This window comes from Tenrec ecaudatus, chromosome 10 (assembly GCF_050624435.1).
Source record: "Tenrec ecaudatus isolate mTenEca1 chromosome 10, mTenEca1.hap1, whole genome shotgun sequence".
NCBI classification, from domain to species: domain Eukaryota; kingdom Metazoa; phylum Chordata; class Mammalia; order Afrosoricida; family Tenrecidae; genus Tenrec; species Tenrec ecaudatus.
The window spans coordinates 42,234,247-42,254,825 of record NC_134539.1 but is presented as its reverse complement, the minus strand read 5'-3'; the positions used below and the strand labels follow the sequence as shown (position 1 = coordinate 42,254,825).

Genomic DNA, 20,579 nt, shown 5'->3' with positions numbered 1-20,579 from the left:
TGGATTTTTTTTTAATGGGCAGTACGACAGCGCTTCTTCTAGAGTGATGGAATAGCTTTCTTTACCCTCAACTTTCACTTTAAGGCTTTCTAAGCTCCTTTTCGTTCGTCGTCTCACGTCTGAGTATTACCGTGCTACTGTGGGAGCAGCAAGGGGCTTTCAGAGAGGACAGGGGCATGAATTCTAGGTCTAAAGACCCCTGATCCAGCTCTTCTGCTGGCCTCGCCAGCAAATGGAAGTTTTACTAGAGTTGTGGGTCCCAAAGATAGTTGGGGAGCACCACCTCAAGTTCACTTTCATTTGAGTTGATTCCAACTCATTGTGACCTTACAGGATCATGTAGACTTGCCCTTGTGGATTTCTGGGTCTGAGAATCTTTACAGATTTAGAAAGCCTCATCTTTCTTCCGTGGAGTAGCTAGTGCTTTCAAACTGTTGACGTTTCAGTGAGCTGCCCAATATGTAACCCAGTAACCCACCAGGGGGTTTTCTATGTTGGGGAGTGAACGGTATCATTTCAGGAACACTGGCAAGGATATTCTGTGTGTGTGTGTGTGTGTGTGTAAGTCTTGTATTTGAACTTCAAGAATGAAAAATGCGTTCCCAAACAGCTAGATATGCGGGTCTAAAAAAGAGAGAGAGAAGGTTTTAACTTCCACACTCCCTCTGAAGCCCGTTCATCTCCTTCCTCATCCCAGAGATAAGCGCATTCTGCGGAGCTCTGTAATAGGAGTGGCAAACACGCTGCTCCGCTGACATCACAGGACAGTCGCCTATAAAAGTAGACTTCTGACGCTGGGCTCCAGCTTTGTCCTCTCACGCTCGTCATCTTCATCCGGAGAGCGGTCGTCTGCGCAGCCTCTGAATCATGCTCCTCGAGCGCTGCCACCGCTGGGTCCAAATCAACTTCTGGTGGGGCAGGAGCAGGCGTGGCCACAAACTTTTCTAGCAAGCCAAAGGAAGGACTTTTCAAAGTGGCAGCTACTTTTGGCAGACATGTCATAGTACTGAAGGTTCTTTCGGTGGAAGACAATGGAGTTTGCCTTCACTTTCCTGTCCTTAATACCCACTTTGTTGCCACACAGTGCAATGAGTATGTTTTCACATACTCCAACCACATTCCTATGCCAGGTAGGCACATTCTTGTAGGTAACCCTTGAGGCTTCATCGAACATTATAATGGCACACTGGGCTGGAATATAATGGCCATCTCTCAGTCCTCCATATTTTTCTCCACCTGCCGGATCCCACACGTTGAATTTAACAGGTCCTCTGTTAGTGCGGAACACAAGGGGATGGACCTCGATGCCTGAGGTAGCTACATCTTTCTCAAATTCACCAGTCAGGAGACATTTCACAAATGTCATTTTTCCAGTACCACCACCACCCTCCAGTATGAGTTTGAACTGGACTTGCGGTTCTCCTTGGGCAGCCATCGTGATGGATCTTCCAGAAGTGTCTCTGGCTGCATCTCAGCAAGGGTATTCTTAATTGTACAGATCTCAATAACAACTGGAGGCCAGAAAAGTAAAACTGGGCAATCAAAATAGTGTCAGGCTTAATAAACTGGTCAGAGCCTAGGAGAAATCACTGGGTGACTCGGGTCCCTTCCCATCATCATATCAGCCATGTCCTCTCTTCAATCTTGGGCACATTAAGTCTGTCCCAGTGAATCCTGAGGCCTTCAGCAACCTCAGTGGGCTTTTCTGTGACATGATTACTGATCTAGAGCCATATGTTCAGTGCAGCAGAGGACAGACCTTTTCTAGGGCAAACATGTTCTGTTAGGCTTACAAGTTTAATAGCCTAGTTTCACAGGACCTTGGGTATCTTTCTGGAGATGAGGGAGGCATATAACACACACAACATCTGGGATACTTGCTTTTGCATCAATAGGCAGTCAGTTGAGCATTAAAACCAGCAACAGTTTATATATATATATATATATATATGGAATATAGTTAAATCCTTAAATGTGCTTCCTGCTTTGTAAGTGAACACACAGCCATCAAGTAGATTCTGACTCAGAGTGACCCTCTGGGACAGGGCAGAACCACATAGATAGACATACATGTGTGTGTGTGTGTGTGTGTGTGTATGTGTGTATAAAATTCAGAGAAATAGCTGTCATAGAACTACTAATCACTTAGGGTAAAAATTAGTTACTGACTGTACATTCTGAGTATATGGACTATTAGGGTAGAACTTACCAAAAAAAAAAAAAAGAGAATAAATAGGACCGTAGAAGTAATCGTGTAGTGGGAGGGGACAGATAGCATTGTTGAACAAGGGATGTCTTGAGAAACCCGGGGTGAGCTTTACGTCTAAGTAAGTCACTTCCTTTTAGAGGGACTACAGGTTCTCCATTTCTAAGATTGGGGCAGACGCGAAGTGGGGGTGGACCTCTAAGATGCCATCAAACTCTTAAATATACTGACACTAATAAATTGAGTATGGCCTTGTGCTAGAGTCTCTTCCTCTGCCCAGAGGGGCCAGCGTCCTCAGAGAACAGTGACATCTGCGAGGTCCCTGAGGAGTAATTTAACTGTCGGAACCAAGCCCAGTCTAAGTGGTGCGGGGACTCTCACCCTTCCGTGGGAGCCCTGCACTAAGACCTCGTGACTCTTGGCCTCACATGTTCTTTCAGGAAGGAAAAAGATGGACCAACCTTTCTGCAACTGTAAACAGTTTCTGGAAGCAGTGCAAACGTGCATTTCCCCCTCTCACTACATTTCCGTAGACAGATTTAATGCTTTTAAAGGGTACAGTCACGGGAATTAGTTCCTGTTTTTCTTTTGACTGCGGGATGTGGGGGGGGGGCGGGGGGGGGAGCGGGGGCGTATGGAATCCTACTTGGCCTTTTTAGAATACTTTCCACCTCTCCTTTCTTCTTTATGTTTCTCTTAGTTCTCTTTGAAGCTTACGCAGTCACTGGACCCGGAGACTTGGACAAGCCTTTTGGGAAGGAAGGTGGGATGGGAGAGGGTGCCAGGTGAAGACAGGGCCATTCTTCGCCCTGAGACCTATACTGTAGATTATTGTTCCCCTTTTGCGACATCATGGAATCGGATTAGCATTTCAGTTTTGGCTTGGAGAACAGTAAACAAATGCCCAACCCTGATGGTCACTCGCGAGCTTTTTACAGGAGTTGTGCCCTGCACAGTCCACCCCCACTTCCCTGAGATTTCTGTGCTCTGGGCCCTTATCTGCCCACTTGCTCCGCTTCATCTGTCTTGTGCATGTCCGCTGCTGGACATCCAATCTGGAGAGTTTTCAAATAGCTGCGCACTTCTACTGCCAGGCGGTAGCATCCAGTGCCAGGTAGCATGCATCTACTGAATGGTGTAGCCTCTGTCTCTGTTTAATTTTCTCCCAGAAGTAACATCGTGAAGTGCACCATGGCCCCACACGTCACACAAAGCCTGGGCAGTGGCTGCCCCTGAGGCACAGGAGAAGTGCCCATGTGGAAGGGCTACAAAAGACTAGTAGACAACACACAGGTAGAAGATCAGTGAAGTTCTTGAAATTGTTTGAAATTTAGCCACATTACATTTGACAATCATATGATGCTCTAAAACCAAGAAAACATTCCCTATTCTGTGAAAGGTTCAATTCCACCGAAAGCTACAAAGCTAGCGAACATTCGAGAGGAACCTGTTTCAGGTGTGGAGAAATGACTTAACTCACCTGGATTGAGGACCCAACACAAAAGCGAATCCCTCTCAGCATGTGGCTGAGCACTGCTAACGCAGGTGCGTGTTAGAGATGCTTCTCATCAAGCAGTAGCAGACTGGGGTATGTTGTTGGCGTGATGCCCAACTCAGATAATGCTCTGTTCAACAGAATGTGCCATGGGTGTCAGGCTACGTGTGACTTTATATGTATGTCCACCTGTACTAGTGTGTACATATTCCTGTAGCTACATCTGTCTCTACACGCATGCATCTCCATATTCACACCCATACACACATTCGGCTATATATATATTTCAGTAACCACATACCTCTTTTGGTTGGTAATGGTGTGACTTTGGACAAGTGTCTGTACTAGTGTTCCACCCTCTCCATCCTGATCCAGAGTAGTCTTTTCCATCACTCCGTGCTCCTTTCAGTCCGGATTGCTGGGGGGCAAACACTGATCTGATTTCTGTTCCAGTTGTTTCTCCTTTTCCACAAACTACAGAATGGCATTATATGGAATTATATGCACGCTTTTGTGTCTGTTTGCTATCCCCTAGAAGGAGGCTTTTAAAATCCATCCTTATTGCTGTATATGTGAGTTGCTGAGCAGGGTTCCAGTTTTTATTCTTCCATGATGACATGCAAGTTGCTTGCAGTTTGGGTTGTGTGTATCAGGCTTCTACAAGCATACAGATCTTTGTGTGAACATATGGGTAAATATCTAGGAACGGGATGGGTAGCTAGTAAGTATGGTAAGTCGATGTTAAACTTTGCAGGGAATGCCTGCACGCTTTTCCAAAGCCATGGTCCAACTAGCTGTGTTTGAAAGTTCCAGTTGCTCCATCTCCTCACCTCGCCCTTGTTAATATTTAAATTGCCATAGTTCTAGTGGGTGTAGAGTGATATTGCACGGTAGCTCTCATTTCCTGTTCGCAGCAGCTAATGATGTTGAATAACATTTCATTTGTTTATTTTAGAAGATCATACTCTTGCAATCTCTGCTGTATTGTGGACAATTTTCAAATACCATTGACTTTTGAAGCGATTATTTCTCAAAGAAGTCCACCCCAAACTTGGACAGTTAGACACAACAAGCAAGGTTGGTGTGTGGAACCTCTGTTAACTTTTGGCAAGTGGTGATCCACCTGCATAAGGATGACCAGTTCCAGACGGAACACATAGTAGGACTTGAACACAAAGATGGAGAGAAAGCCAATTTCTTGCCTCCTTTGGTCTGGTGAAGACTTGCTTGGCCCAGAGGTAAACTTTAGTCCTTAGGGGGAACTTACCTAGATTCAATTACCTTTTTCCAGCTGCTCCAGTGGTCACCCGGGACGTGTTTATTCTTGCAATGAGGATGTGGTGGAAGCCTGCTGAACACAGATCTCCCTCTCTGGGGACAATTTGCCTAAATCAGTTAATGAAGCTTGGAGAATGGGTTACCACAGGCCCAGGGATGTCGCCACCCTCAAATTCTGAGGCATTATTTCTATCTTCCAGCCACCATCTCTTAATGAATTAAGCTTACATTTCCTAAGAGCTTACAGCATGATGGGGCAGGGTACAGTTGTATATTAGAACGCACCGCACAGAAGGAAGCAGGTAGGGTCCCCGCCCTGACTCAGAGTGTGAGGGAAACAGAGGTGTGTGTGGGAGCCCCCAGGAGAGGCTCCTGAGCCAGATGCCAGCTCAGGGGAGGTGATTAGGAAAGAACTCAAGAAGTGACAGTGATGTGGAGGCCTGAGGTCAAGGGGGAGTTAACCAGGCTACTCCGATTTCTTGAACAGTGGTTTGAGAGGAGGGAATACACAAGGGAAGTCACGGTGGCAGGGTAGATCATGGACCACTCAGACTGTAAGGAGTCCCCAGGTCATGGTTTAGGAGGTGGAGAATGATGAGCGAGTGAGGAGGCTGAAGTCCCGCAGGGAGCTCCTCTGGGAGACCCGGTTAACCACTGTGAGCACTGTGAGGACTGGCCTCTGTCCCAGGGTGGCTTGGAACACGGCAAAGTTCTGACCTGGGGTAGTAGTGTTTTCAGATACTTGGCATTATAGAGGGATGTTGGATGCTCTGTGGTCAAGGGACCACATGGTGCAAGATTGGAAGCAGGGAGACCAATGAAGTGGCTCTGTGGTCAACCAGCAGTGAGATGACAACAGCCTATTGATTGGTGATGACTGTGAAGTGGGATCCTTTCCAGCCAGTACCTGGAAATGTGTATAAGGGCAGATATGAGTGTGCTGCTAGCTTTGGAAACATTGAGAAATCCAGTACATAGTACTAGCCCTCTCTCTCTTTCTCTCTCTCTCTTTTTCGGTTTATGTCTATTTGTTCATTTCCTTGAAAAACTGATGTGGAAATGTTCCTTTGGCTTCGGTTATCTGACGGGCTTGGGCATTGCCAAACCCTCCTCTGAACAGAATTCCTCCCAGCATTGATTGCTGTGTCTCTGGGAAGGGGTATAGGAGTTGTGTAGGAAGCCAGGGGTGTGTCCAGGTGCAGGGAGGGAATGGGCAGAAGGGATCCAAGGTGAAGGCAGAGTATAAACTGCTGCTGCTCTGGGGGCTCTGCTTCTTGTAAACACACTCTCTCTCTCTCTCTCTCTCTCTCTCTCTCTGTCTCTCTGTGTGTGTCTGGAAAGGTCCCTGGGGTCAGGATCTGTGTTTGGAAAATTGGAAGCTCTACTCTTAGAAGATATTGTTCAAGGAAGTACATCCGGACCTCTCTCTGCTCCTGGAGGTTCTGTAAGGTGGGCTCTCCCGTCCTCTGAGCACTCGTCCACTGGGCTTGAGGGAGTCAGTTCTACACAAGACCACCTAGATCAGTGATTCGAAACCTGTGGTTTTCGGCCCCTTTGGGGGTCGAATGACCCTTTCACAGGGGTTTCCCAATTCATCACAGTAGGAAGATGACAGTGATGCAGCAGCGACGAAAATAACTTTATGGTCGGGGTCACTACAACCTTCGGACCTGTGTGAAAGGGCCGCGGCATTAGGAAGGTTGTGAAACACTGATCTAAATTTTGCCCTTCCTACTTCGCCTCCCACCTGTCCAGACCCAATGATGGGTTTGTTGGGAATAAAGCAATGTATAGATGGGATGTACTCATTTCCCCACAGGAAGAAGCCCATAAAAAGATAAGTAGGGAAAAGGGACGTCATATTTCTTTGGCAATTACAATGTGCCTTTTACTGTGCTGGGCACTCACATTCATGATCCTCCTCCCTCGCTCCCCAAGACCATGATGCAGGCCAGCTCCTGTTGTCCCCACTGAAGAGAAAGCGAACACAGGCTCGGGGAGCATAGGGTTGGCTAAGACAGTGGCTTTCAACCTTCCTCACGCCGCGACCCTTTAACACACTTCCCCAGGTGGTGGTGACCCCACCACACAATTATTTACATTGCTCCTTCAGTTATGAGTTAGGTGGCCCCTGGAAGAGGGTCAGTTGAACCCTCAAAGGGGTTGCGACCCACAGGTTGAGAACAGCTGGTCTAAGAGCGCGGCATGGGGAAGCGGAGACTAGCAGGTCTGTACTTTCTGTGCTAGGTCACTAGTTTTGTTTTTAAATAGCAAACATGTATTTCAACCTCGCCAGTGGCATGTTATCGGTCAGACAAGATGCATGCAGCGTCTCAGTCCACCAGGCGATGCCTGGAGAGCGGCTCGTGTGTGAGCCGTGAGCGCGCCTGGCTAATTATTTAGTTCAGATCCTGGAACGCAGACTCCTAAGCCGCGTGGAGGCTTATGTGGCACCGGGACATTCTGGCTCGGTGGACGTCCCCAAACAACACCGTGGAATCTGATGCATGCCGCTTAATCTCCCTCCTTTTTGGAGTGAGAAGCTTTTTTGGGGTGAGGGGTGGTGGTTCTGTTTCCTATAGCGGGTCCCAACCTTCCTCATGCCCCGACCCTTTCATACAGTTCCTCATGTGGTGGTGACCCCCCCAACCATACATTTTTTCATTGCTACTTCAGCACTGTCGTTTTGCTACTATGATGAATCGGGCAACCCCTGTGAACGGGTCCTTGGACCTCCAAAGGGGTCGCCACCCACAGGTTGAGAACCGCTGGCCTAGAAGCTTGTGCTGAGTGTGGGCGATGAAGAAATAGGCCCGAAAACGTGCATCTTTTAAAGGGACTCCGGGCTTGTTGGCTTTTTAATGAATGAAGACAGCACACAGCGGCAGGGCCATGGCTTCTCCAGACCCTGAAAATCCCTTCATGGACTTCTCTCCTCCAGGAGTTTTTAATCTGCAGCCCTGTGGCTCTGCGGGCAAAGCGGCAATGTCCTGTGAGGGACTGAACTTTGCACTGAGATTGAAGACTCCGATGTAAGCCCGGGATTTGGTTTTATTCCCATAGGAGTTCTTATTGCGGCCTTAGCTCCTGCTGCCATTTGTTCCTTGTGTTTTTCCCTTCCCTCTACCCCATCCATGATGATTAGCGGAGACACTTTACAAGTAAAGCTGGTTTCTGGGAGCTGCTGAGAGTTCAGGACTGCTGAATGCCCATGGAGGCTGGCGCATCGCTCTCTCCGTCTTCTTCCACTTTAAATCGCCTGCCGTGTCCTTCGCTGTCAGCCTGGGCATTACCACTGAGGGGTCCCCGCATGACAGACGTCCATCTGTTGGGTGGGCAGCAGGGACACGCAGGATTGCGGCCCCTGCTCCTGGGAACCTGCCCTCACGTGGTGAAACAGCCTTCACAGGAGGCACTGTGACACTTGACAGATGCAGGTAGAACCAGGCCAGAAGTGGGCATATGCCAACCGGTGGGAGCTTGTCCGTTCCGCAGACAATGTGAGGAGCCTGCCGTGGCAGACTTGTTTCTCCACAGGGCATTGTTTTCCTGCCACAGAGAACCAGCCCTGGGACTGCCCGTGGCCAGGCGTCAGTGCCATTTCCATGGGGTTGAGTCCCAGTCATCGCAGACCCGCTGTGGCTTTCCAGATTGGAAACCTGCTTCCTGGACGACTGTGCCATGCATCATGAGAAGAACTCAGCTCTGTTGCCAGATGACAACTTAGTCTCCTGCAAGGCTCAGAGGCGAGCCTGAGTGGAGCTGGTCTCTAGGCTAAAAAAATCAAAATAAAATTAGCAGCAGCCGATACTCAGAGAGGAGAGACAGGCTGTGGAATTCCAAGATGCCATTTCCCGGCCTTGGTGTGTTTGGGCCACGTAAACATTCTTTCTTCAAATCTGTTTTCGTAAGTGCAGTTTTCATTCCCAAATGATCACACCATTGGCACAAAAGTGATCGGGACCGTATAACGATTGGCTGCGAGCCGGCCACCAGCCAGCGCCAGGAAGGCCTGTTTCCTTGAGGAGCAGTCAGTGGCTGGAAGTGCAGGGCGTCTGAAGCTGGGGGTGGTCTTGAGGCAGACCTGGGTATTGGAGGTCTCGGGGGAGGGCTGGCTGGCGCAGTAGCTCTCATTGGCGTCTGGCTTTGCAGGATGAACTAACTCACAGTGCTCTCCCTGCTTTATCTTCCAGTTAATGACCAGCCACCGCGGCCCTGCTGGGAGCGCCTGCTATTGCTCCACAGGACCCGGAGCCACCCTCAGGCTGCCGTGGGCGCTGGCTGCGGGAACATGGCTTGGGGGTCGCAGTTGAGGTTGCTGCTGTGGAAGAACCTCACTTTCAGAAGAAGACAAACAGTAAGCTTGGCTTTTCCTGATTTTCTTAATGATTTTGAGTTGGGTTTTGGAGGAAGGGAGAAAGGGAACCCTTTGGCTTTCAGAGACTGATGGAATGGATTTGGATCCCTGGTGGTCACAGGACTTCGGGGGCTGACTACCCGTGGGTCTAGGGTGGCCCTCGGGCTCATTGTGGAGGGCAGGCAGGCAGGAATGGTTCGTGCAAGCACCCAGGCCTCCGTTCTGATCCCTGCAAGCTGGCACAGAACTGCCCCTGCCCACCTGTTCTAACTTTTGGCCCACATGGCTATCCACATGGCTCTCCAAAGCACCCATAGGACTCCTGTCTTTCTGGGAGGTGGGAGTGTGCACTGAGGTAATGAGGAGGCTCTTAGAGACTAATGCCGGAATCTCTTAGTGTCAGGCAAACACCCTCCTTCGAGCTTAGCTTTGTCCCAAAGGAATACCATAATGGGACTTTAAAACAACCATTTTTTGGAGGGTTCTAAGGCTTTTACTTGGTACTCAGGCTAAGAACATTTCTACTAATGCGGAGAGCAATCCTTCTCAATGCGCAGGTGAGTAATGTATTTCCACAAAGGAAGGTGGGGGGGGGAGGGCAAGGGGCACTCTGAAGCTTACATAGCTGCTCTTTGCCTTCTCTGTCTCTGAACCTCCACGGTGAGCATTCCTGTCTAGTGTCCTGCACTCAGCCTCACCTCTTGCTAGCTGGCCTCCAACTCTGTTTCCTGCCTTCTTTTTCCTGAGTAGTCAGCCTGTCCCCTGACTGGCAAGACTAGTGAAGCTTCTTATGTCTGAAATCCAAATGATAATCTTTCTTAGACGCAAAGGTGCTAGATGGGACCTTGGAACTAATTTACTTGTGTGTTTCTTAAGCTACAATAATATCTGGGCCCTTCATAAAAGAACAGGAATGTCAAGGTGCCCTTGTGCTCCGTAAATTCCTTTTATTACCATGTTACTTAAACTTGTACACGCATGAAAATAGATGTAAAACCCCTTATGCTACGACTATATGACCCATACATGTTTACCAATTAAATGTACACAAAATTATAAAACCAATGTAATGCAAATTAACATCTTTACTTTGATGAGACAGCTGGTGGTGTAGCTGTTCAGATTATAAATTGCTCCATGAATGTGGTAGTGAATGCGACAGTGAATTTTGAGTCTGGCCAGTCCAAAAGACAGTGTGCTGCCACTGTCAGCGAAGCATGGATTGCTAACCACACATCGGTGGTTCAAACCTACCAGCAGCTCCAAGTGAGAAGGCTGAGGCTGTCTGCTTCTGTAGAGATTCACAGCCTCAGAAATCCTTGATATAGGGCTACTATGAGCCAGATTCGACTTGATGGCAGTGAGTTTGTTTAGTGGCTCCAATGTCCTTTTTCCTGCGAGCACAGCTTCATTTGATGCCGCTTGGCTTTCATTTGGCCCAGGCTCATCATTCATAAATCAAGCATTCCTTTCTCATTCGCCTGCTACAATTACATTGGTGCCAATCCAATCTATGAAACACAAATATAAACTTGGGCCTTGAAATCCTGTGCCAGGACTTGATTATCAAATGGGCATTCAAAAAATTACAGATCCGTTGATTATAATTTATATAGGTGGCCATTGAAATGAAAACACACAAATCCCCATAGAGAACTCGCAACCCTTCGAGAAGGTATGGGCAGATTCTAGTTTGAGAAACACTGGCCCCTCATGTTACAAATGTGTATGCTGAATCCCGCGATCATCCGTGAGAGCAGGGCCTGGGTCTGTGGATCCTGCCTCAGCACTCAGTAGAACATGTTAGTGTAACAAAAACAAGCACTAAGAGTGAACTGCCCTGTGTCAGGCGGTTTTTCTTTTTGAGTTCTCACAAAACACTGCTCTCTCTGGACTTCATATTTGGGTAACTTGAAGCTTAGAGAGATTAAGAACTTTGCCTGACACCCACACTCCAAGTCAGCAGTAGAGGTCATGTTCAGACCCCGTCGTCCGATACTAAAATCCACTGTGCGTTTCAGTAAAGTATTACTGCTTTTTGCTATCCTCTGTCCCCAGCCCTTTCGTGCTTGTGGTTTCTTTCTGGCTTTCCCCTGCCTCCGAAGGTACTTCTCAGGCCCTGTGTACTTATCTCTTCTTTGCACTTCTTGGCTACCAAGTGGGTCTGGGTGCCCTGCTTCTTCTCTACCTGGTGGCAGCAATCTGTATGACAGAAATTTGTCTCTGTCCTGCTATGTCCATCAGTCAGGAAGGAGTGGAAGACATGGTATCATCTTAGCAATATCATGGGGGCTCAAAGATCCTATCCTCATACTTTACAGATATGGAAACTGAGGCACAGAGAAAATTAGATTTCTCTAATTTGAGCCAACCAGTAACTGAACTGGGACACCAGTTGGCATCGCCAAGATTTAGGCCAGCTTCTTTTCCAGCCCATTGCATGAGGTTTTGTCTTCTCCTTCACGAAGTCCTCTTCAGTCCCAGGGCCCAGCCTAGAGGTGGAAGAAATAGGACAGAGTGTAGCTTCTCTGTGCTCAGCTCTGACACAGAACGTGGAGTTGGGTCATCCAGATTGGTCCAATTTGCAGTCATCTTGGGCTTGTTGCTTCTTGCTCAGTGGAGTTCCTGGATGTTAAAGTTTGTGTCAGTATTGGAGAGGCAGGCTTTGGCAGAAACAAATTGGAACCTCGTGGTGGCGTTCTTGCTGAAGGAGGACTTGGAGACATAACACCCGACACAGAGGTTTTCTGAGATGCCCGAGTTGCCTCTCTTCCGAGAGGATGTGGATTTCACCCAATCAGAAAGGAGAAGGGTTTATTTTAAGGCAGAGATGTTTAGTTGAGCAGAACTAGAGAAACCTGGCTTGCCCTAGTTCCGTGATGGAGGCCCTATAGACCCCCCCACCCCCATTTTTAATCAGGTTTTGCATTCTCTGCAAGGAGCTCTCCTGGTGCAGTGGGCTTGACACTAAAGGCCTTCAGTTCTGGTAGCCCTTTCTTAGATTGACATGCCTTCCTTTGATGCCTAAGTTCTGGTGTTTAGACATTGGAACCTGTTAAGGTTTGGGTGCCACTTTGAGAGCTCATCTTGCTAGCTCTGCAGGGAGCAGAGTTGGCCCACAATGTATGGAAGATTGGCTGCTTGCTCCCTTTCTCCCGAGATCCTAGTAGGCAGCAGCTAGGTCGCAGAGGCTAGACCAGAAGCTGAGACATGCTGAGTCAGTATCTGCTGAATGAGCGGGAAATGTATTCATAGCTCGCTCATTCATTCTTGAGTCTCCAGGAAGCTCCCCTGCTATGGAAGCCTGGTGTGATGCTGCTAAGGAAGAAAGGAAAGACTAATAATCTGCAGCCGAATAATACACCTCTGACACCTCCACGGTGAAGGGAAACTCTTTGCCCTTTCCTCTCTGCCTTTGTTTGCTGATGGCTCCCACACTCCTCGCTCCCGGGCCCCCATTGTACAGCCCCAGCGACCCTTAGTGAGGCTTAGCATTCCCCTGTATTTTTTGGGCAAATAATCTGCTGAAATTAAGTTGCGAAAGTTAGGTGCAAAGCTCAGTTTGGGTCCAAAGTAGCTCATGGGGGTGGTACTCATGCGGCACAAACAGAGTTTGGGACAGCAAGAGGGAGGTGCTTCGGAGTCCTCAGCACCCTCATCTGGTTTGGGGGCTGATCCAGAGGCCAAAGTCCCAGGGAGCAGATGGGACCGTGTGTAACCATATGGCTTCTTCTCTTTGGCCTTTGTTGTCTATTTCCCCCAAATTAGATTTGACTAGCCGTGTGGCTGGGAACACAACTCATTCTAATTTGTGTGTGCCATGTTGTAATACCGGCCTTGCTGAGGGACAAGGGATAGTTACGAGCAAATGAAAACTCCTCATTAGGAGTCAGAGACTTCTGCTAGATGGAGACTTTCTGTGGCCCCCTCCCATCCCACCACTTCCAGCTTCACTTGCCACGGAGTCTCCCCTCTGTGCTGACTTTGACCGTTAGGATTCTGATCACAGTTTGGTCACCATGTGCTTCAGCGGCCTTGGGAGACTCATTTCTTCTAAACTGTAGTTTCCCCCTTTATGGGGTGAGGATAGAACAAATAATTATTTATTGTCTTGCTTGTGTAAGTCTTGATTAAGTGCCTCCCACGTGCTGGACATTGTGCCGGGTGTACAGTGGAGAAAGAAGCGGCCAGCAAGCTCTCTGCATCCCGCTTGCAGCTTTAGTGAAGGAACCTGCTGTTTAATACAGTCATCTCATTAGCAACAATTCACTTACCACCTGTGGTCAAGGCTACGAAGGAAAATAAAACAAACTCATTTTTGTTTCACACCGAATCCTGTTTTTAGTTATCTAGGACAGTTAGGGATGTCTTATTTTTGTAGAGGGCTATTTTGAACATATTGTCATATTTATATTTTGGACATATTGTCAGGAGAGACCAGTCTCTGGAGCAGAACATCGTGTCTGGTAAGGGAGAGGGGCGCCAGAGAAGAGGAAGGCCGTCGATGGCATATGGATTGATCCAGTGGTGGCATCAGAGGGGATAGGCATAGGGACAGTTGTGAGGAGGGCACAGTGTTTCCTTCTGCTGTGCAGGGGGTCCCGGTGGGTTGGAGGCGACTCGGTGGGCTGTCATTTCGTCATTTGCTAGGCATTCACCTTGGGGCTGATCGAGCCCATGTTGGCTTTTACTTTGATGGCCCTGATGATGATCTGAGGGAGCTCATTGTCCTCCATGCTCCCCTTTTGCCTCTCAGAATCTTCTCTGATAGTTCATCTATGTGCTTGCCCAGAGGCTTGTTTCCATACCAACTTCTAAAAAGCATCCTACTATTGTAAGTGAAGTTTTGTTCAATCTGCACGTGCTCTTGGGAAACGTGATGATCTTTGGATAGTAATCCTTGGCCATCTGGGAACATGGCAGGATGCCTTTGCTCGCAATCTCTTTCAACTTCCGTTCGTCCTCTCAGCAGAGCCCCGGTAGTTTCGTGCTTGTGAACTGGGCTGCTCCCCCACGGCTGGAAACCAGCAGCCGCTCTGTTGGAGGAAGGTGAAACTTTCTATTCCCGAAGTTACAGGCTCAACACCGACAGGGGCACCTTGACCCTGGCCTCGGGGGCTGCTGTGAGTCAGAATCGACTCTGTAGCAGTGAACTTGGTTTGATGCTTGCTCTTATTAAAGTTTTGTGGTTTTCTTTTGTGTAAGAATTGCATACTTTCCATGAGATTAATGCCTAAGATGTTTACTGCTTTGTGGATCTGTTGTTACTAAGTAGGATTATTCACCCATTCGATTAGTTGAATTGGTTATCATGTGCTTCCAGGATGGCTCTTCTATTGGGGAAGTTATCTTGTTTCTGATGAATTTATCATGTTTTAAAATCAGCTGCAGCTTTTTGGTGAATTGGGGGGAGGGTTCTTTTAGATTTGTGACCATGCTGTAAACGGAAAAGCATACTTACATCTCCTCCTTTCTGCTCCTCTTTTTAAAAATAGTTTAATGGACATATAATTCACATAACATATAATTCAATAGTTCAATCATATAAAAAAGAGTTTATTCTTCTAGTTTCCTTTTCATACTTCACTGTGTTCTCAAGAATTTTCAACACAATGCTAAGAAACAGAAACTTACTTCAGGATGGTGCAAGACTTTTTGACTACTTTTGCCCAAAGTCAAGTTTTTATTCCTTTGATTTTCTTGTTCTCATTTCATGCCTTTTCCTCAGGTTAATAAGGATACATCATGAAAATTTTAAAAATATTTTATTGGCGGCTCTTACAGCTCTTATAACAATCTGCACAGTAATTGTATCAAGCATCTCTGTCCATGTGCTGCCATCTTGGTTAACACTTACTTTCTATTTGAGCCCCTGGTATCAGCTCCTCTTTTTGTGTCTTGGAGAGTTTTAAGGGCACCATAGCTTCGTGCTAGGTAGATTATATAGATTCCCAGAATGATTGAATTATGCTCTAAGACCTTCCACCGCTGCCAGGAGTCAGGCATGGATACTAGATCGAGAGCTGCTATCAGTGGTCTGTGAGATTTTTGCCACAGCTATGAACAACAATGATTCAAAATTAGCTCTCAAATGCAAAACTCACTGCCATTGACCCATGGTGACCCCCTGTGGGTTTCCAAGACTGCATTTACCAAATTGGAAAGCCCAGTCTTAATCCCTTGTAGCTGCTGGTGGTTTTGAACTGCTGACCATGCGGTTCACAGTGCAATTTATAACCATTACACCAACCAGTGCTACTCCTTATAGTAGCTCCAGAATAGTGGCCATCACCTGGGGAAGTGTCGGCCTCGGTGCTGTCTGGAGGAATATCTGATTGTCACCACGGAGAGTGGGGTGAGTTGCAACTGCCATCCAATGGGTAGAGCCCAGGGATGCTGCACAGACTGGCTCCCCCAAAAGAGTGGGCTTTCCTGCAGTGTCAATTGCGTTGAGGTTGAGAAACTCTGCTCTAGAAATGTTTGATCATTTTAGTCCCAGGTTTAGATGAGGAATACCAAGATGGATAACGTGCAAAGCGATCCTTCGGTGCTCCCCGGAGCAACTAGTGTAGCAATTCACGTAAACACCAGAAATTAAATATGGATGTTCATCCCCTAAAGAAAGCTTTGCAGTTTTCTTGGGGAAGAAACACCCTTTGATTCATCCGTATCCGGCCACCCCATTGGCTATTAAAGCAAGACTTAGAAGAGTTTCCAGGAGGAGTTTGTAATGACAGCGCATCAGCCTTATTTCCAAGCTGTTTTTTGGGAAGCCAAGTGGGATAGACAGTTAAGTGTTGGACTGCTAACTGTAAGTTTCGTGGTTCAAGCCCATTGGCTGTTAAGGAGCTGTCCGTTCTACCATATCAGGTTGGTTGCTGTGAGATGGAATTGGCTCAGTGGCAGTGGTGTTGTTGTTATGCTAAGGACCTCGTGATAAACCTGTGAGATGGGGAAATTGTGACTTTCACAGAGAACCAGAATGGCATTCCTGGCCGAAATCAAGTCAAGTTTCTAAAGGGTGGTGGCTAATAGGAAAAGAATTACCCAGAACATCTCTTTGACTTGGGAAGGTGACTGGGTTTATGAGAGTAATCATTTTAAAGGTACAGGGCACAGGACATGGGTGACATTTTGACTCATGAATATGGGGGATGCGAGCTCTGGAGACGGTCTCTTCATTAAGAATGTTTAGTGTCTCACATCGGCAAGGGCTTTGAGGATTAGAGAGTCTCTGGTCATAGGCAGGTTGCCTTCTAGTCGTCCTGGGGCAGAGGACACCAGGAAGCTGACATATCGGGACTAAGAGCAAGGCCCCTTAGGTTAGACTGCCTGGGATCCTGGCTCTACCCTTCACAGCCTTATATCCTGAAGGAATGTATCAGCTCTCTGGATCTCAGTTTCTGCACTTGTATAATAGAGATAGCAATACCCCAAAGCACCAAACTCGGTGCCATTTAGCCCATTCTGACGCTGAGCGAGCATCTCCGTAGGACGGGAGAACTGCGCCTGTTGGTCTCCAAGACCGTTAACTCTTTGCAGAAGCAGAAAAAACCTCGTCTTTCTCCTGAGGAGCCAGGTTGAGTACATGCACACAGAGCAAACACCCATTGAACAGTGTCCACATGTATAATTTGGTGCCATGGTTACATTCCTCCAGTGTATTCGTTCCTCATTTCCCTCATCCCCCAATTGTACTTCCTCCTTTAACATAAACTCACTGCTTCCTCCCCACCCTCTAAATCTCCTATCTAATCTTTCTTCTTGCTCTTATCAGCTTGATTCTGAATAGATATGGGAGTTCTTAAATGAACTCAGTGCTCAAGGTAGAGAACCCTTAGGAATTAAGCGAAATGGCCGGTTTGGGGAAGACTTCAGGGTTCTTATTGGCTGAAGGTTTAAAGATGACCTCCGGGCAATAGTTTGGGGAACTCAGTTAGCCTTCATGGTTCCAGAAATTCTGGATTGCATGGGGGCTTGAAATTCTGCAAACAGCGCCCACCCCAGTTTGCTCAGATTCTTTGATCGAATCTGTGATCAGAATGTTCAGTCACGGAGCCGGTGTTATCCGTCTGGCTTCATCACAAAGGCGGCCGCTGTTCGTCAAGGCAGTTGGGGACACTTTCCATGGCGTCCTTCTTATTCCTGGCTCGCCTTCCTCGGTTGCTCAAGTTTTACCTACGTGTAGGCCTAGAATGCGTAGAATTTTGTGCCCTATTTATACTTGATATTGCACGGTTGGTGATTTTGGTGACATCACCATTCTTGTAATGACTGCATAATGCCAAGTAGACGTACCGTCATTTAGGCATTTCCCCATTGCTGTCCATTTAAGTTCTTTCCAACATTTGGCAATTATAATGTCTCAAAGAATGAATAACCTCATTTAGATAGCTTGTTGATGACTTAAATTTGGTTCTGCAGGACAAATTCCCAGAAATATTACTTAATCAAATGGGATCAATAAACATGCCTTTTGAATACCTGTTGTCAAATGGTTTTCTCAAAGGGCTGTACTGATTTACCCTTCCATCGCCATTATTTTGTCAATTTCCTTTCATTTACCCTTACTCAACACATGTCTTCTGAACCTTACCCAACAGACGTCTTTTGGCAGTTTTAGTGAGAAGACAGTGTCGTTAGGTGCGATCCACTCAAAACTTTCAGACTCTCTTTAGTGACTCTGTAAGTCAGGATAGAACTGCCTTTGTGGGTCTCTAAGACGGTAGCCCGTTCACAGAGTAGAAAGCCCCATCTTTCTCTTGGGGAGTGGCTGTTGGTTTTGAACTGCTGACCTTGAGGTTAGCAGCCCCAATTGTAACCACCAGAGAAGCTCCTATATAAATTGGGCTCCTGCTGTGCCACGTGCTGATGGAAGCACAGAGTGCCTGCAAAGGGAGCAGTGGGTACAGCTGGCAAAACAGGCCCGATGTCATTTCAGACGTGGAGTGGTCAGTGTGTGCTGCTCTTTGGGATGATTACAGAACTATTTAGCAAGACCCGAGCTCAGCGTCTTGGAACTTCAGGGCTTTGTTGTCAGCATACTTTCTTCAGAGAGGGCCCTGCTTGTCTTATTTTATCTTCTCTGTGTTATGTGTAGTCAACCATTCTCCAGCCTTGTAAGGCAACAATGGCTTCTTGCTTTATTTATCTGTCCATTAGAAAAATAATACATGCTTATTATAGGAAATTTAGAAGACACAGGAAAATATTGAAAAGAATCCCCCATGTTTTCATATCAGTATATCTATTGGTATAAATTTGCTGTATTTCATTCCCCAAAGAAGATTTTATTATTTTTAAAGAGCCTAATGTGAACCACATAAAATGTCTTTGGAAATTCCGAACATTGGAAATGCCAAAGTAAACAAAATATAATAAATGACACTCAGGCATTCTGAAGTGCCAATCCATAGTAGGAGAGTTAAATTCATTGTTACTTATTTATAAACTATCAAGGAGTCTTGAAAAATCAAATTTAATAGGTATTTTATGTCATGGAAAATGCCCCAAGTGTTATGTTGAATGAGAAAGCATAATACAAAATTGTATGTGCTGTACAATCTTGGATTCATAGGGGAAAATTAATATATATAGGAAAAAAACAAATATATTAACAGAGAACCATTGTTCACTCAGTTACTAGGGATTATATTTCTAAGAAGTAGTGTAAGGGTGATTTGTATTTACATTTTTCTACCTTTAAAATATTCCTTAATTCTCAAATTTTCTATAATAAAAAATATGTGGATTTGAGGATCAAGCAAAAACTCGATTGTTAAAAAAAAAAAAGAAGAATTATGCAGCGGCATTGGCTTTGCGACTCTGAAGGCACATCACAATTACTGTTAGCCACAGGCCATATGACTTCCTGGGCTTCTGTGGTGTTCTGATTAAAATTTAGAATGAGGAACTGAAAGAAATGCAATTGATAAGAGATTTGAGGTCCTGTAACTAGCTGTCTGAATACCACTGGTTAAATTAGACTATATTTGTGAGTTCTTCTTTTTATCCATTGGTTTGCTTTTACTGGTGGATCAAACGGTATTATAATTCGTGATCTTCCAACCCACTGGAGAAGATGGAAAGACTTGACAATGCTGCCAGTTTTCCAACTTAGGGAGCACACAGACCAATATTGCCCTGTGTGGGAATGTTTATTCTCCATTGGAACCCTTCCTGGCCCAAGGGGCAGGGGTGGGTGGGTGGGGACCAAACTTCAGTGTGTGTAGAGGAGCAGAGGTGGGTGTACGTAGCACAGCAGGCTGCCCTCTACTTTCAGTAAGTGGCCATTACCTGCCTGGCCCTGTGCTAAAGCTGGAAATGCAGCAATGACCAGGACCCAGTGTACTCACAGCGCAGGTGGAAGCCAGCGATAGAAGTGGATGATTCTAGGGAACTAGTTGAAAACCTATGTGAGGGCGAGGCATGGAATCCTGTGGGGACAAAGGCTCATAGCTCAGCCCGAGATTGAAGTCAAGGAAACCGTGCCTGGTTGAGTTGTGGAGGCATGAGTTAGAGGAAGCAGAGAATTGCAAACAAAGCTTAAGTTATTAGCAACGAGTAGGAGAGGCTGGAGAGGTTGATCAATTTTTAAATTTTTAAATGAACGTTTCTGTGTATTTCCCAAAGCTCAATAGAATTAGGCATCCGGGTGATATTTTTAATCCACAGTGCTCCTGTCTTGTTTCCTCCCAGTGTCAGCTGTTGCTGGAGGTGGCCTGGCCCCTGTTTATCTTCCTGATCCTGATATCTGTTCGACAGAGCTACCCACCCTATGAACAACAAGAATGTAAGTATTTGTGACACCCTGTTTGAGACCCACCATTGGCATGGGGAGTCTACGCAACAGACGTGAGCTACATTTGGTTTTTCCAAGGGTGCTAACCTTAAGCAGCACCACCAAGATTTCCTTTTCTTTCTTTCTTTTTTTTTTTGGGAGACTAGTTTCCAAAGTATGGAATGGCATCAATAGTAATTATAATGGTAACCAACATTTTAAAGCATTTTAATAGAACTTCTTAGTTTGGCTGATACTGTGTTATTTGATTCTCAAACAATTTTGCGTAGTAGACTATTATTATTAACATCATTTGCTTTCATTTCTTGATAAATAAGTTGGGGCACAGGGAAGGTTGATACTTTGACGTGCTTGCTCAAAGTCACCCAGCTAGGAAGTAATAGGGATGAAATAAAGCACAGGCGATGTCCCTCCCAAACATGCCCGTTGGTAATGTCCTTCA

The 20,579-nt window shown here is 46.5% G+C and overlaps 1 protein-coding gene across 2 annotated transcripts in view; it reads left to right on the top strand.

Annotated features, from left to right (window-relative positions):
* ABCA1 (ATP binding cassette subfamily A member 1) overlaps positions 1-20,579 on the top strand; it is a 127,950-nt gene that overhangs the window by 15,058 nt on the left and 92,313 nt on the right. For both annotated transcript variants that reach the window (XM_075560258.1, XM_075560259.1), the window contains exons 2-3: positions 9,173-9,336; positions 20,035-20,128. In XM_075560258.1, coding sequence (XP_075416373.1) covers positions 9,271-9,336; positions 20,035-20,128 — 160 coding nt within the window. In that variant the 5' untranslated portion in view covers positions 9,173-9,270. The remainder of the gene's footprint in view (positions 1-9,172; positions 9,337-20,034; positions 20,129-20,579) is intronic.